Genomic DNA, 15266 nt, shown 5'->3' with positions numbered 1-15266 from the left:
CAATGAAGTATGGGGCTTGTTTTAAGCAATCATATACAAAGCTGTGGATTATATTCCAGCCTATTTAGAGTATTTGTTTAATCTTTAATTAGTGTAACACGCCATGATACCCCTTCCTAAAAATTAAAAACACCTTCATTTCTCCCTCAGTCAATTGGTATGTTCCTTTGCCTGGAAATAAATAAAATCAGCTGGATTTGCTTTGCTTTTTAACTATTATTTGACCATATCTTATATTTGAATAGCACTTTGCAGTTTACTAAGTCTCTTCCCACCTGAGAGGAATGGGATGCAATCCAACAGGATGGGCTTTTGAAACGGAGAGATTCTGGCTCTGTTACTGGCTAGCTATACTGCCTTGGATAAGTTACTGTAACAGTTAGGGTCCCAGCTGGAAACAGATGGCATTCTCAAATTGGGCAATTTGAGAGGTTTAATAAAGGGACTATTTCTAAAGATGTGAGAACATACTGGGAAACCACAGGGAGCAGGGGAGGGAGTGGTTACTGGAACCCAGAACCAGAGAGAGTAGTGTGGAGAGGCCACTTGGGAGGACTTGTGACCTTTGGTTGAAAGGGCCAGTCAGCCCACTGTGTATACAGGCAGGGAGTCAGAGGAAGGGATACCCCAACCTCACGCTCTTCCCTCCCATGTATCTGGAGGGACAAAACAAAGATAACAAATAATTATTTAACCTTTCTGAGTCTTATTTTTCTCATTTGTGAAAAAGGGAATAATAATATTTCTCTCTCAGAGTTTTTGTGAGAGCTAAATGAGAACTTAGAGCAGACGAGCTAGGCCCTCTTCCTTCACTTGATCTTCAAAACCCCACTGTGAAGTAGACAGATTTTATTAAAACCACTTTAGAGCTGTGGAAAATGAGACGCTGAGAAGTTAAGTGACTTTCCCAAGGTCTCATAGCTAGAAAAGTATCAGAACTGGGACTGCAAACAAGATTTTTGAGTATACTCTGGGTTTCTTTCCCTAGACTGTTCTGTACCCCTTGATCCCCTTCTGCAGAAGGCTGCCACAGATGGTTTCTTCTTTCTAGAGCTGCCATACCCAGAGCTATGCTGACTCTGCTGTTTAGAGGAAAACTGATTGGCCCAGGAATCAGTGCCTAAGCCAAAAAAAAAAAAAAAAAAAAAAAAGCACTGATTGGTTATATATGAAGAAGGTCAAATGCCTATGAGGTGGTTTGATATGTCTCTGACCAATATAGATCCCCATATCAGATGCTTGACAATCCACCTGGATATCTATTAGGTATCCCCTATATACCACACTGAAGTCGGAATTCTTGATTTCTTCTACCTCAAGACTGTTCTAACCCCAAATCTTCTCCTTTTAATAAAAGCATCACTAGCTACTCAGTGGTGCAAACACAAAACCCAAGAGTTATCCTTAATTCTTTCCATTTCCTCCTGCCTTCCCTCCCTCATCAGCAAGTCTAGCTGACTTTACTTCCAAAATACAGCCCAATTCAACCATTCCTCTCCATCTCCTGTTAGTACAAGCCACCATCATTTCTTGCCTGGCTTAACCTCCTGTAGAGTCTCATCCCTTCCACTCTTACCTCTCTCCAACCCATTTTCTGTTTTGCAGAGCGATCTTTACAAAATGTAAAATGGATCACGCTACTCCTTGGCTTGAATCCCCGCACAAGTCTCCCCTTCACATTTCCATGTCACGACTCCTTACCATGACTGTTAGGGCCCTACTTGTTCTGACTCCAGTCTCTCTCTTCATCACTACGCTCCCACCACACTCTCTTCTTTCTTTTCTTTAACAACCCCTTCCCTGCCTCAGGCCCATTGCACTTGCTTATTCTCTCTTCCCAGAATGTTTTTTGTCCAGCCTTTGCATGGCTGGCACTTTTTCACTGCACAGGTATTAGCGCAAATATTACCTTCTTAGAGACACTTTCCTTTACCATCCAATATTACTCCAGTGTAGTCTCTTCCTAGCACCTAAAATGCACAGACTAAAATTATCTAGTTGACTTATTATATTTATTATATGTTGCCCTGCCAGAATGTAAGCTCCCTGAAAGCAGGGCCCTTGTCTGGCTTTTCTGTTTGTCCCTGCCTCCCTAGCATCCAGGACAGGGCCTGGCATATCACAGCCTCTCAATAAATCTTTTATTGCAGGAAAAGATAGTGAATGGGGACAAACCGAATATAATCAGTTACTCTCTCTGGGAAGTGTTTACTATGAGAAGCATGTTGAGACATCATCAGAGAGTAAAAGACGGTTTCTTTTAGATGACAAGATAACTGGATTACTAGAGCTGTTGATCCCTGAAAAATGATGATCCATTGTCCAGTTCTCCATGAGGCCATCAATATAGTAATGTAGGGGAACTAGAGAGATTAAATGGCTGCTGACAGTCTCCAGACCTTCCCCATGTATCCTTACAATAAACCCCATAGACTAACACAATGCCCCAGAGGCAGTGGAGGTAAATGTGTACCCGTAGGAGATCTGAGGTACGGCAGACTCCTGAAGATTTTAAAATTTCTTTAGTCTTCTATTTTATCTTAACATTTATACAAATTTGGGGTTCAGTATCATAATATATCTATGAATTTAAAGCATTTGTATGTTAACATATCTATCTGTATTTATGTTAACATACGAATGCTTTATATTATTTTACCATTTGTAAAATCTGTGCTGCAGGAAAGCCACGCTTTCCGGGGTCTTTACATTCTCTGTGGCAATCATACCTCAGGGATACATTTTTGTAGTCTGAGAAGTTCTGGCATTTTTTTTCCTTTGCAACCCAAGTACTCTTTTAGCACAATTAATTCATTCTTCAGTAAATATTTATTGAGCATCCACTATATGCAAGACACTCTAAAAGGACTAAGGATACAACTGTGAACAAGATATGCATGACTCCTACCTTCATGGGAGTTACAGTTTAGGGAGAGAGAATGAGAAAAAAAGAGGAAATAAAAATATATTGTGGGACTTCCCTGGTGGCACAGTGGTTAAGAATCTGCCTGCCAATGCAGGGGACACGGGTTTAAGCCCTGGTCTGGGAAGATCCCAAATGCTGCGGAGCAACTAAGCCCATGCACCACAACTACTGAGCCTGCGCTCTAGAGCCCACGAGCCACAACTACTGAGCCTGCGCTCTAGAGCCCACGAGCCACAACTACTGAGCCTGTGCTCTAAAGCCCGCGAGCCACAAATACTGAGCACGCGTGTTGCAGCTACTGAAGCCCATGCACCTAGAGCCCGTGTTCTGCAACAAGAGAAGCCACCGCGATGAGAAGCCCACGCACCGCAACCAAGAATAGCCCCCAATGGCCGCAACTGGAGAAAGCCTGCACGCAGCAACAGACCCAATGCAGCCAAAAATAAATAAAATCTAAAATTAAAAAAAAAATTAAAAAACATATATTGTGATGTTTGCTAAGATAAGGAAGGAAACTCAGGGTGACAAAATGTAAAAAAAAAGGCACCTAACCCCGAAATAGGTGATGAGGACTGATTTTCCAGAATGAAATAATCTGAAAAACAAGCAGAAGTTAGCCAGGTGAAGAATGGGGGAGAGTATTCCTGGCTTGGTTTACACTAAGCCCTGGAGACCAGAGAGAGCACAGAATTTACAGAAGCCAATTCAGTGTGTTAGTTTAGTGTGCCTGGAGTAGGGAGTGCAGAGGAGAAAGAGAAGAGAAAAGCTAGAGAGGTAATCAAGGCAGGATATGAAAGACCTATGCTAAGGACTTTCAGTGTTACCCAAAGGAAATAGAAAGTCACTGAAAGTCCGAGAGAGTCATCTTAGGAAGAACTGACTTATGTGTTTTTTTAAAAAAGATCACTCAGGGACCATAACTCTGTGTCTGGAAAAGAACAAGGACTCACTTACAATCGGGTAAGAGGTGTAATTAGCAAATTTGGAGCCCCAAACTAATTGAACTGAGTCACCATCTTAATCTTTTCCCCTTAAAAGTATCTCTTTCCCCCCCCAAATAACCACTAATCATCTTTGGAACTAATCAACCTTCTCTGGCCTCTTCACTGTCTCTGGACTCCTAACCTCATTGCTGGGATTATAGCATTCCCTCAAGGAACAAATACTTTCCCAGTATGCTGTAACACACAAAGCACATGTGATTTTAAAGGCTAACATATTGTGGCCTTTCTATTTGGCATTCTCCATCTGATATGCTAGTGGAGGCTACTACTAAGTTTTTCTCTGTGGAAACAGGAAGTCAGGAAAGGATTTGAGGAAGTTTGGGCAGGTTAATGATTATAATGGGAAAAGAATACAATTATAGTACTGAGGTGTTTCAACTCACTTGGTCATTCACTAAAAAACCCTTTGCTTGAGTTTTTCCGTTGGTCAGGTGGAGATGAAGATGCTGCGCAGGCTTCCAGGGGTAGAACCACTTAGACGGTGAGAGAAGGGTACTTTGGTAATGCAGTGGCTAAGCCAAGGAATAAACATGCACAACGCTGACCTACAGGTATTTGATGGGAACATTATCTAAAGCTGCTAGATATTTAGAGCAAGTGTTCATTTTTAGATAAGGAGCTGGTATGATGCCCATATGGCATTCAGAGCACATGGGCTGTTATTCCCTCTGTGATCATTTTCTTGAAACTCTCTATCTCTTTTTTTTTTAAAATAATATTCTTTTTTCTTTTTTCAAACCCCACATTTGTTTATTTATTTATTTTTGGCTGTGTTGGGTCTTCGTTTCTGTGCGAGGGCTTTCTCTAGTTGTGGCAAGCGGGGGCCACTCTTCATCGCAGGCCTCTCACTATCGCGGACTCTCTTGTTGCAGAGCACAGGCTCCAGACGCGCAGGCTCAGTAGTTGTGGCTCACGGGCCTAGTTGCTCCGCGGCATGTGGGATCCTCCCAGACCAGGGCTCGAACCCGTATCCCCTGCACTAGCAGAGAGACTCTCAACCACTGCGCCACCAGGGAAGCCTGAAACTCTCTGTCTCTTGCTCTTTCAGAATTTGGGGGCTAAATATCTGTCAGTTAAAAATAGGTAGATTTACCAGCTGTAAGAATGACGACACCCAGCTTCCCAACTCCTTTAGGATTTTTCTGGTCTGTGGGTGAATGTCATTACTGAGCAAACCAATCGCGCGAGATGGGTATGAGAGAGCTCTCAACAAATGCTTACAACGAAGGGCATCCCAGACTGAAAACTGAACAGGATGAGAGGACACACAAGCATTTCCTTTTCCTGTCTCCATGTGACTCTGGAAGGGGGGGGGGGCGACACAAGACGTTTAAAACCAGGACAACTCCAGAAGGAAAGGCCATTAGCTATTCCACTGCAATTCCCTTCAATGCTGTTTCCTTACAGAATTTAGAAACTGGAGAGAGCAGTGGTTTCCAAAGTCTCAAAGGCGTCCCTTCTCCAACTTCTTCTCATTTTCCCTTCCTGTCCCATAACTACAATTTATTTTTTTCATAATGTTTTTGGCTTTCCCCTTACCTCAGCTTTCAAGAAAAGTCATTTGAGACATTCCTCTCCAAGCCCCACTGGAGAGCCCCTCAGATGCTCACACTCCAGTCCCAGTTTCCGCCAGTCAGTCTTTCAGGAGGGCTCAGCGGCGGAGACCCCCAGAGTGAATCGCCGACCCGCGCGCGACTTACCGCTTCACGCAGCGGTAACGACGCGAGACCGGGAGAGCTGACGGCCCAGGCGGGCCGCGGCTCCTTTAAGAGCAGGCCCCGCCCCTCCCCCTCCCGGCGCGGCTGGCGGTCGGCGGCGGGCGCTACGGTGCTGACAAGATGGCGGCTGGCGGGGCTGTCTCTGCGACGCCCGAGTGCCGGCTTCTGCCCTACGCGCTACACAAGTGGAGCTCCTTCTCCTCCACCTACCTTCCTGAGTAAGTGCTTGGCCCTGGGCTCGGGCTGCCCTACTCCTCGGCGTAAGCACGGCTGGGCCAGGGGGGCTGTGGAGGGCAACCGCGTCGAGAGGCCCAGGCGGGGCCTGGTGAGGGGGACGCGCGGCCTCCGGAGTCTCAGTCCAGCAGTCGAGAGCGTTGCCCGCCCCCGCCTCCGGGAGGGGTTAGGATCCAGAGTGCGAGATTCGGGTGGAAGGGCAAGGTGTGTGGCGGGGCCGAGGCGCGTAGGACAACGGGGAGCCAGGTGATGCGGCGGCCGGGTTTGGGGGTTGAGAAGGGCTTGGGGGCGGGCGGCTCATGAAGGTGGAGCAGGAGTTGGGGCTTTCGGGACCGGACGGCGGGCAAACTGGTGAGGATGTCTAAGGGCGTCCGAGGTGGTGGGAGATGGGGGATGGTTAAGTCGATTGCTGCCGGTACAAAGTGTAACGCTGAGAAGAGTGACTGTTCCTGGGGGAGAGGGTGGTGGTCATTAAAAGCGATTAGCTCCAGGGGAGTGGTAAAAGTCACCGACGGCTGAAGAGTTGTGGAGCCTATCTGTGCAAGTGGGGAGACGTTGTAGGATTTGCGGAGGGTATCTTTTCCGGCTGGTAGTTCTGAAAAAGAGAGTGGGCAGGAGGGACATTACAGAGGAGTTCCTCTGTATGATGGCTCAGAGCATGGATTTATGTAGACCCAGACCAGTTTCCCAGCCCAGAAACTCAGATATAGACAGAAAAGTATGACTTTAATGAATTTGACTTCCAACACTCGTTTGGTCTGGATCCCCAATTTAGGTGTTGAAAAGAGTTCCAGTGCGTTACAGAAAAATCGTGCGTTTTTCTGTAGCAGATTGCTTCTGAAATGCTGACAGTACTTTCATTCAGTATTTGCTTATGTCTGAGAGAAGGAGCAGATCGAACTCCGCTTTTACATACTGATAGAAATGGCTTAGTAAAGTTTTAAGATCTGTGCAGACCCTGAAAAAAAGTGCTAGCTGTCCCCCGGACCGTCATTTTACAAGTCCAGGAATGATTTTATGAACAAAACAAGTTACAAATAATATGTTTTTGTTACTGAACAAAGTGACTAGATATGTGACGCATACTCAAAAGTCTTCCACCTATATTTCAAAAAGTCTTCACATTTTCTCCAATTTGATTTCTCTGGTCAAATCAGTCAAATCTAAAATTGGAGCTGTGACTAGGAGAATCTAACTCTCTTGACTGCCGGCCCATTGTCCTATTCTCCAGGTCAAGGGTTGGCAATCAGGCCTTCAGTAGGATGTGGTTCAGTGAGGGGTGCCAGGTGACCTGTGACCTAATCTGGCCTGTGTGGCCTGTTGATGGCTGCTGTATGGCTGTGTCCCTGATTGATGCTGGCATCCAGCTTTTAATGTGAGAGTGAACCAGGTAAACATTCTAGCCCTCAGCTGGAGTTGAAATGTGGCCCTAGGTACCTGACTTCTGATTTTCAGGGCTTAACAAATTGAGTCTGAAGGTAATCAGAATTTTTCTATACCCAGGTTAGGATCACAGATAGTTGGGAACTGGAAGGGCATTGTTTGATCTAATAACTCTGGAGATATTTTCCTGGTCTTAAGTTAGACTACTTCTAGGGTTTCACTCCTTAAATTTCTGTCGTAGGGGTGAGACTTGGATATCACAAGTCCCATCTGAGTTATGAATAAAAAAGAAAGAGTACATTTCAAGCAGGAAATGATTTAGTGGGATGACGACTTTACTTTTTTTTTAACATCTTTATCGGAGTATAATTGCTTTACAATGTTGTGTTAGTTTCTGCTGTATAACAAACTGAATCAGCTCTATGTATACATGTATCCCCATATCTCCTCCCTCTTGCGTCTCCCTCCCACCCTCCCTATCCCACCCCTCTAGGTGGTCACAAAGCACCGAACTGATCTCCCTGTGCTATGTGGCTGCTTCCCACTAGCTATCTATTTTACATTTGGTAGTGTATACGTGTCAGTGCTACTCTCTCACTTCGTCCCAGCTTACCCTTCCCCCTCCCAGTGTCCTCCATTGACAGATGAATGGATAAAGAATATGTGGCACATATATACAGTGGAATATTACTTGGCCATAAAAAGAAACGAAATTGAGTTATTTGTAGTGAGGTGGATGGACCTAGAGTCTGTCATACAGAGTGGAGTAAGTCAGAAAGAGAAAAACAAATACCATATGCTAACACATATATATGGAATCTAAAAAAAAAAAAAAAAAGTTCTGATGAACCTGGGGCAGGACAGGAATAAAGAGGCAGCTTTACTTTGACTTATGTCTCGTTATCCTGGTGCTAGATTTAAAGTGGGCAGCATTCTAGTTTTGGAGTTAGAAGGCAGCCGTTTGAAATAGGAGAAATCTGTTGTTACGGTTTTCTCAAATATATTTGTAAGCTAGTATTTAGTGCATATTTAACTCTCAAACACTTTCATATACAGTGTTTTTAGTCTTTATAATATTCTATTGACTTATCCAGTATAGTTTTTATTTTAAAGCACTAAACTATTATAATAGAGGAGTAATCTGAACTTTTTCTTTGAAGGAGTATAGTTGAGTATTATGGAGCTTGGGTTTGAGAGTTTTGTGTCTGCTGGATTGGTGTGTGCCATGCCTGGACTTCTAATTGCAAGTAAGGATGGCACTGAACTTCTATTAGCAAGTGAGGATGTTATACTTTGTATAATAGGAAGTGTGAGAAAGGGATTGACTTTACTTACTTTTGCCCTAAAATCCTAACAGCAATTGCTGTATCTTTACTGGCAGTGACAGTCATGTTAAAGTACTTTTTTTAAATTTATTTTTGGCTGCATTGGGTCTTTGTTGCTGCGCGCGGGCTTTCTCTAGTTGAGCCGAGAGGGGGCTATGCTTCTTTGCGGTGCGCGGGCTTCTCGTTGCGGTGGCTTCTCGTTGCAGTGGCTTCTCTTGCTGTGGAGCACGGGCTCTAGGCGCGCGGGCTTCAGTAGTTGTGGCACAAGGGCCTAGTTGCTCCACAGCATGTGGGATCTTCCAGGACCAGGGATCGAACCAGTGTCCCCAGCATTGGCAGGCGGATTCTTAACCACTGTGCCACCAGGGAAGTCCTTAAAGTACTTCATAAACAGGCGTAATTTTAAGTAAAGCCTTTTGTTGAAATTGTCTACAGAATAGCAAATATTTATTGATTACAAGTCACTGATCAAGGCATTTTGAGGGGATAATAATAAAGCAGTAACAACAATGGGAAACATTTATAATGTGCCTTCCATTTGCTAGGCTCTCTTATGAACACTTAAGTGTATTATCCCATTTAATTCTCAAAACAATTATATGAGGAATCTTCATTTTCCAGCTGAAGAGACAGGGAGATGTTAAAACTTACCTCAGGTCACACTGCTGGATGGAATCAGGATTTGAACCGAGGTAGTCTGACTCCAGATTCTGTGGTCTTAACTGTAGAGCTAATCTGCTTCTGCACAAAGGTGGAGACAAGAATTCAGAGATTTGAAAGAGTTCTTGTGTTAAAGGCACTTAACATTTTAGTTGTGAAAGACATGAAGTCATAAAAAAAGAAAAATTCGGATCTCTATTTTTTTCTCCTGCAGACTTAAAAAACGTTTTCCTTCTCTCAAAGTCAGAAAAGAACATTTTCCCTTCTAACCCTTTTAGATTTATTTGGACTTTAAAAATGTTAAAGCAGATCAAGTTATAGATAACACATTTTTATTTTGAAACTAATGAAGTGGCCTTTTATTTTTCAGTGTGGTTAAAAAAGTTTGCTTGTATTTTACTTTTTTCTGAAGTTTACAATTAATTTGGGAATTAAGAGAAATGTGTCTATTTAAATGATGATTAATTCTTAGAATTACATGCACTCTTATATGTAAAAATATTTTTTAAACTGCTAATCTCTATACTCAAATGTTTATTGCTCTAGCTAATAGTGATACTAACTACAGTTTATGGAGCACCTACTGTGTGCAAGATGATTTTTGTATATAGTTTTACCTAATCCTTACAACAAACCTGCAAGATAGGTATTGTATCTATTTTGTATATGAGGAAACTGAGGTCCATATAGGTTAAGTAACTTACCCAAGGTCATTTAGTTTTCAGGAGGCTTGGCAAGTTCTTGGACTTAAAAACTCTTGCGTGTGCCTCTAGTAACAACCACCGCTTGAGTACCTTCTATTTGTCAGGCACCATGCTTAGGACTTAGATTGTGTTCTTTTGATTTCATATTTATAAAAACTCTGTGATAAATATTATCATTCATTTTTACAGCTAGGGAAACTGAGGTTCAGAGAGGTAAGTTAAATTGTCCAGGTCTAAGAGTTGAAAGGGTAGGAGATAGGACTCTGATCTTGGACCTCCTGACTTCTGTTATCAAAGAAGAATACTGCTGCTTCAGTATTTACATGGCTGTAATATGTTCCTAATTGGGAGTACAGATAAAAAGTGCTATAAGGTGAGAATGGAGAGAGGGAAAGATATTTAGATATACTTTATCTCGACATTTAAGGTTTTAATGTATTAATATAAAAATTGGGAGGACCTTTGAAAGTATATTTACACATTAGGTAATTTTATTGTTGTAGAATGATCCTTCTTTTGTTTACAAGTTAGTGAAAGACTTCATTAGTTTAGACAGTAAAATTGGATGCATTTTTAAGTATTTACCTTTTTCCTGTTAGTCTACTTTATTACTTAAAATCAGACATTAATTAAAACTGTACCTTTGTGAATATGTGATTCATGGTTCAGAGTAAAAGTGATATAATTTGACAAGTAGGTTAGGAGGTGAACCTATTTCAACTATCTTAAAATTCCACATTTAAAAGTGAATATATATTTTTTCTAATTGCCAAAAAAACCCCACCCTAAGTTACTTGAGGAATATTTGCAAAATATAGACCCACAGAAGCAAAATTTAAATTACCCTTAATCCCACCACCAAAAGATAACTAATCAGCCTGTGATATATATCATTCCAGATATTCTGTTGTGTCTATATCTATTTTCCAATTTGATATTGTACTGTTTGCTGTTATGTATTCTTTTTCCTTCTTAATATATGATAAATATTTCCTCATGTTATTAAATATTTTTCTATATTATCATTTGTTCTGGATACATTATAATCCATATAATGATTTTATGGCATTTTATTTAATCGGCCCCCTATTTTGGGACATTTAGTCTTTCTGGGTTTGTTTTGTTTTTGCTGTTCTTTGGCCATTAGAACAACATGGAGTAAAAGTGATACAATTTGACAAGTATACTAATGTCTCATTAGTAATGAGACATTCTGCCTTACAGAAACAAATCTTGAACTCATTTATGATGAGTTCTGAGATGCTGAATTGTTGGATTAAAGGTATCAATTTATTTTCCTACTGTCTGTGTAGGGAACTCTGTTTCTATGTACCCTGGGTTTACTTTGGTATTATCCTTAGTAATTCGGGATTAAGAATGTGGTTTTGGTCAGATAGGTCCTTAGAGATGTCTGGAGAGTGCTTACATAATTCAAAAGTGACATTGTTCCTTATCATTTCTTTTCCTCCCCCCCCATTTTAGCTTTTAAATGGATTTTTATTTTATTAATCACATACATTTGAAAAATAGAACACATTTGTGAGATTTATTATTTATTTGGTGTATAGACAGTGATTACTATGCATGTGAATTTGAGGAGTTTTACAACCCCAAAGACATCTGAAACCCAGAAGTTGTGAGTCACTAGTTTCACTAGTTGGAGGTATTCAACACCCTGGAGACTGGAGACTGTCATTCTGTTTCTTTCTTCCCTTTTTTCCCTTTCCCTAAACTAAGGTTAGTACTGGCCTGGCTTGGGAACCTTACTGGCCAGTGAAAGTTCTAAGACTGATATTTTCAGTCTGATGATATTAGAGCTTTAGGAAAATAAAGATACCCGGGATAGAGGAAGAGCTTGAGGTGGGTCTAGGGCTAGAGATTGAATCTGTGGAGCTGGCTCCTAGGATTGGATCTTTGTGAACTTTACCAAGTTATGATTCTTCTCTGAGTATCATCACTTTCCTTCTGTGTAGAAATACTTTTTATCTTGATCATATGTTGGGAGGTTTAGTATTATGTTTAATTTTTCTTTTTCTTCTTTTTTTTTGGCATATAGGCAGATAGCTCTATTATTTGCATCAGCTTTTTTTTGAGACTGATACAGGGACTGTGTGATGTTCTGCCATTGATAAGATGCATTTCAGCTGTTTGTGGTGATCTGACTTTGCTATATGTCAGTCATTCAGAAGTCATCTTTGGAAATATGAGAGATTTTCTAGATTTTAATTTTAGAGATGTAGCTATTAGCACCTAAGAATGGTTTTCTTTGTATTTACTCTGTTTGGGATTTCTGGCACCTCTCGAATTTATAGCATGACTCCCATCAGTTCTGAAAAAATTTTGATAGTCTTCAAATATTCTTTCTACACCCTTCTTTTTCTTCTTTCCTCTCTGACTTCAATTAAATCCATACTCTACCTTTTGTCCTGTCCCATATGTCCTTTATGCTTTTTTCTGTCTTTTTTTTTATCATTTTTTTTCTTTTCTTATTTCATTCTGGATAGGCTTTACTTGCCTGTGTTCCAGTTCACTGATTCTCTATTCTGGTATGTCCAGTCAGCTTTTAATCCCATCTTTTTTATTCTTGGGTTCAACTATTTTTTAGTGCTAGACTTTTCATTTGATTTTCTCTCTCTCTTTTTAAAAATAGATTCTAATTCTCTAGTGAAAATCTCCACATTGTGACATCAATCAAGCTGCTAATAAAAAGTCTGTGTCTGAAAACTGCAATATCTGGATCTCTTGTAGGTCTATTTCTCTTGTCTTTTATCACACATTTTATCTTGGTGTGTCTGGTAATAATAATTATTATTATTATCACTATTACCATTATTTTGGGGAGTAACTTCTTCTGAATACCACACATTATATTTAGAATTTTAGATACAATTACAAATTACAGTTAGTTGCCTAATGTTGTAGCATTTCTCTAGAGAGGATTCACCCATCTTCTGGCAGGCAGATAAAATAGAGGCAGATCACCTCAACAGTCAGGAACTGAGCTGACTTGAGGCTGAGTTTTGGGTTTTGTGAACATCTAGTTTGCACAACTTTGGTAGCCCTCCAGGGAACCCAACTGAGAGACTAGGTGTTTCTAGGGCCTCTCCTATTTTTGCCTTTCCAGCAGCATGAGACTCCTAAAAGGAGGAGCTCCTTGCTTTTAGTTGCTTACTGCTGGCTTTTTAGCCTCTTGCTTTTTGCAGTTTAAGAATCGACAGATGCTTTAAGAGGAAAATCAGTATGCAGTGTCAGGTTTGTTCTTCTGTACCTACCTTTTCTATAGGATCTTAACCCCTCAGGTCTTGGATGTCATGGCAAGACCCAGATACCAAGTTTTGTCCCCCTACCCCCTTGAAATTGCCAAAAGCTCTGCTGACTTTTCTGACCTTTAGTAGCTTTTTTTTCCTGGCTTCTCAGCTCCTTTCCCGTGCCATTAAAGAAATAGGTGGAACGTCCTGAGAGGGAAAGCTGCCCAGAATGTGGGGCTCCCTTTAACAAGTTCTTTGGCATCTCAAATCCTTACTGCCTCAGAAAGTCTCTGATACCTTAAGAACTTTTTTTTTTCTATTTTAAAAAGCTTTTCTAGTTGTAAGAGGTAATGTGTTGGTCTGCTGCAGGCTATTCTGTCAGATCGCAGAAAACGCAGAAATCTTTCTGTGTTTAGTTCTTATGAAATAGACTTATATTTTTTAGGCTTATGAATTCCTCATGGTTATGTTAATGTACTATCCTAACACTTGGGCCCCAGATTTTTTTGTGCAGTGTTTTCCTTCATTTTGCCGTTTGACACCTTAACTGCTTATTCCTAATATCTGATGGGAAAAATTAGGGACTATGAATAACATTATTTGTTAGCAATTGTTTTAAATACTAACTGACTAAAATGAGATTTATTCTTGGTTTTATTGATGATTCATAATTCTCCTTTGAGACTTGTTTATGAGGTCCAGAAATTGAGAGTTTTATCTTTGTCATAGTATATAGTTATTTTCCCTTCCTATAATGTGATTTTTATATTATTTACCTTTTTTTTTTTTTTAGAACTTGCATGGGAATATTTATGTGAAGGCATTGTTCAGAAGGAAGATACTTGGGTGTAATGTAAATTTTTTGGTTGTAAATACTGTTAGTATTTAATACTTTTAAAATATCCTTATATTTCTTCAATATGACTGGTATTTATTATAGTTATCACCTATGTACTTGTTAAGGCATGTTGTTTTGTATAAATAGAAATGTTAAGTTATTGCATCCTTGAGTATGTCCCCTTTCCCCTTCCTCTCATTGTCCCCTTTCTTCCCTTTTGATCTAAGTAGTTTGATCAGAAGAGCCCTAAAACCTAATTCCTACTTATTCTTCAGCTATCAGCTAGAATGTCACTCACAGCAAAGTCTGACTTACCCCTGTCCCACCAAAGAAGTCTGGCACCCCTTCCCCACCCCTACAGTTAAATGCTTTCATACAAATGTATACCCTTCTCATGTATCACTTTATATAGTTTATAATTATGAATTTATTTGTATAATTGTTTGCTTAATAGCTGTCCCCCCCCAGCTAGACCACAAGCTCCATAAGGACTATGAAAATTTCCCCCCTCATCATTGTAGTCCAGCATAGTGTTTATTAAATGCATACATGAGTTAATTAAGCATTTAGACTACTTTTCTTCTTTTAATAGAGTTTTGTTCTTGGGTTAGATGGAGTCATATACTGGCCATGTTAAAAATATTAAAATATTTAGTTTTAATAATAAGTTTTAAATCCGTGCTATAAACTTTCATGATTTTCATAGTTTTTAGCAATTTCAGAGAATATTTTAAGTGAAATTGGTTATCTTGGGGTGGGGATATTGCATTTGGAAGAACTTGGAAGAGAAAGCTTCTTATCTATCTTGCTATTTTAAAAAGTTTTTATTATTAAGGTTATTTATATTATGGGCAGTTTTTCTAATGAGATCTTGAGAACTTTAAAGCTTAGTTTATTACAGAATCTGATTTGGCTAATAGCTTTTAATAGTTTTAGAGTATATTGCCAATATTTTGATTAATTTTAGGATAAGGATCATTTCCTCCAATTCCTTAAATATAAGTATTTAATAGAAAATAGGAAAAGTAATATAAAAAGTTAGTTGACTTTTTAACATAGTAATGTTTTTGGTTTGGTAATTTGCATCCCATGCATTCAGCTACTTAAAAAGTGTAGTTCAGTGGTTTTTAGTATGTTCATGGATATGTGCAACCATCACTGCAGTCAATTTTAGAACATTTTCATAACCTCAGAAAGAAACTATACCTTTGTTATGATCTGCTTAC

General features: G+C 40.1%; 1 protein-coding gene and 1 long non-coding RNA gene across 3 annotated transcripts in view; one reads left to right on the top strand and one right to left on the bottom strand.

Moving 5' to 3' along the window:
* LOC111178350 (uncharacterized) overlaps positions 1–6390 on the bottom strand; it is a 54240-nt gene extending 47850 nt beyond the window's left edge. Inside the window, exon 1 of the long non-coding RNA XR_016394282.1 lies at positions 5470–6390. This is a non-coding gene — a long non-coding RNA (uncharacterized LOC111178350). The remainder of the gene's footprint in view (positions 1–5469) is intronic.
* MKLN1 (muskelin 1) overlaps positions 5733–15266 on the top strand; it is a 184536-nt gene continuing 175002 nt past the window's right edge. Inside the window, exon 1 of one of the 2 annotated variants that reach the window (XR_016394281.1) lies at positions 5733–5866. Coding sequence is in view for 1 of the 2 variants with exons in the window: in XM_022580889.2 (XP_022436597.1) it covers positions 5769–5866 (98 nt within the window). In the remaining variant the exon portion in view is untranslated. The remainder of the gene's footprint in view (positions 5867–15266) is intronic. The other variant, XM_022580889.2, reaches the window with a different exon arrangement.

The sequence above is a fragment of the Delphinapterus leucas genome, chromosome 9, assembly GCF_059928025.1.
Source record: "Delphinapterus leucas isolate spDelLeu-1000000601 "Yukka" chromosome 9, BTC_Dleu_Yukka2, whole genome shotgun sequence".
NCBI lineage: Eukaryota > Metazoa > Chordata > Mammalia > Artiodactyla > Monodontidae > Delphinapterus > Delphinapterus leucas.
Note: the sequence above shows the minus strand (reverse complement) of the source record. Positions and strands in the feature narration are given on the sequence as shown.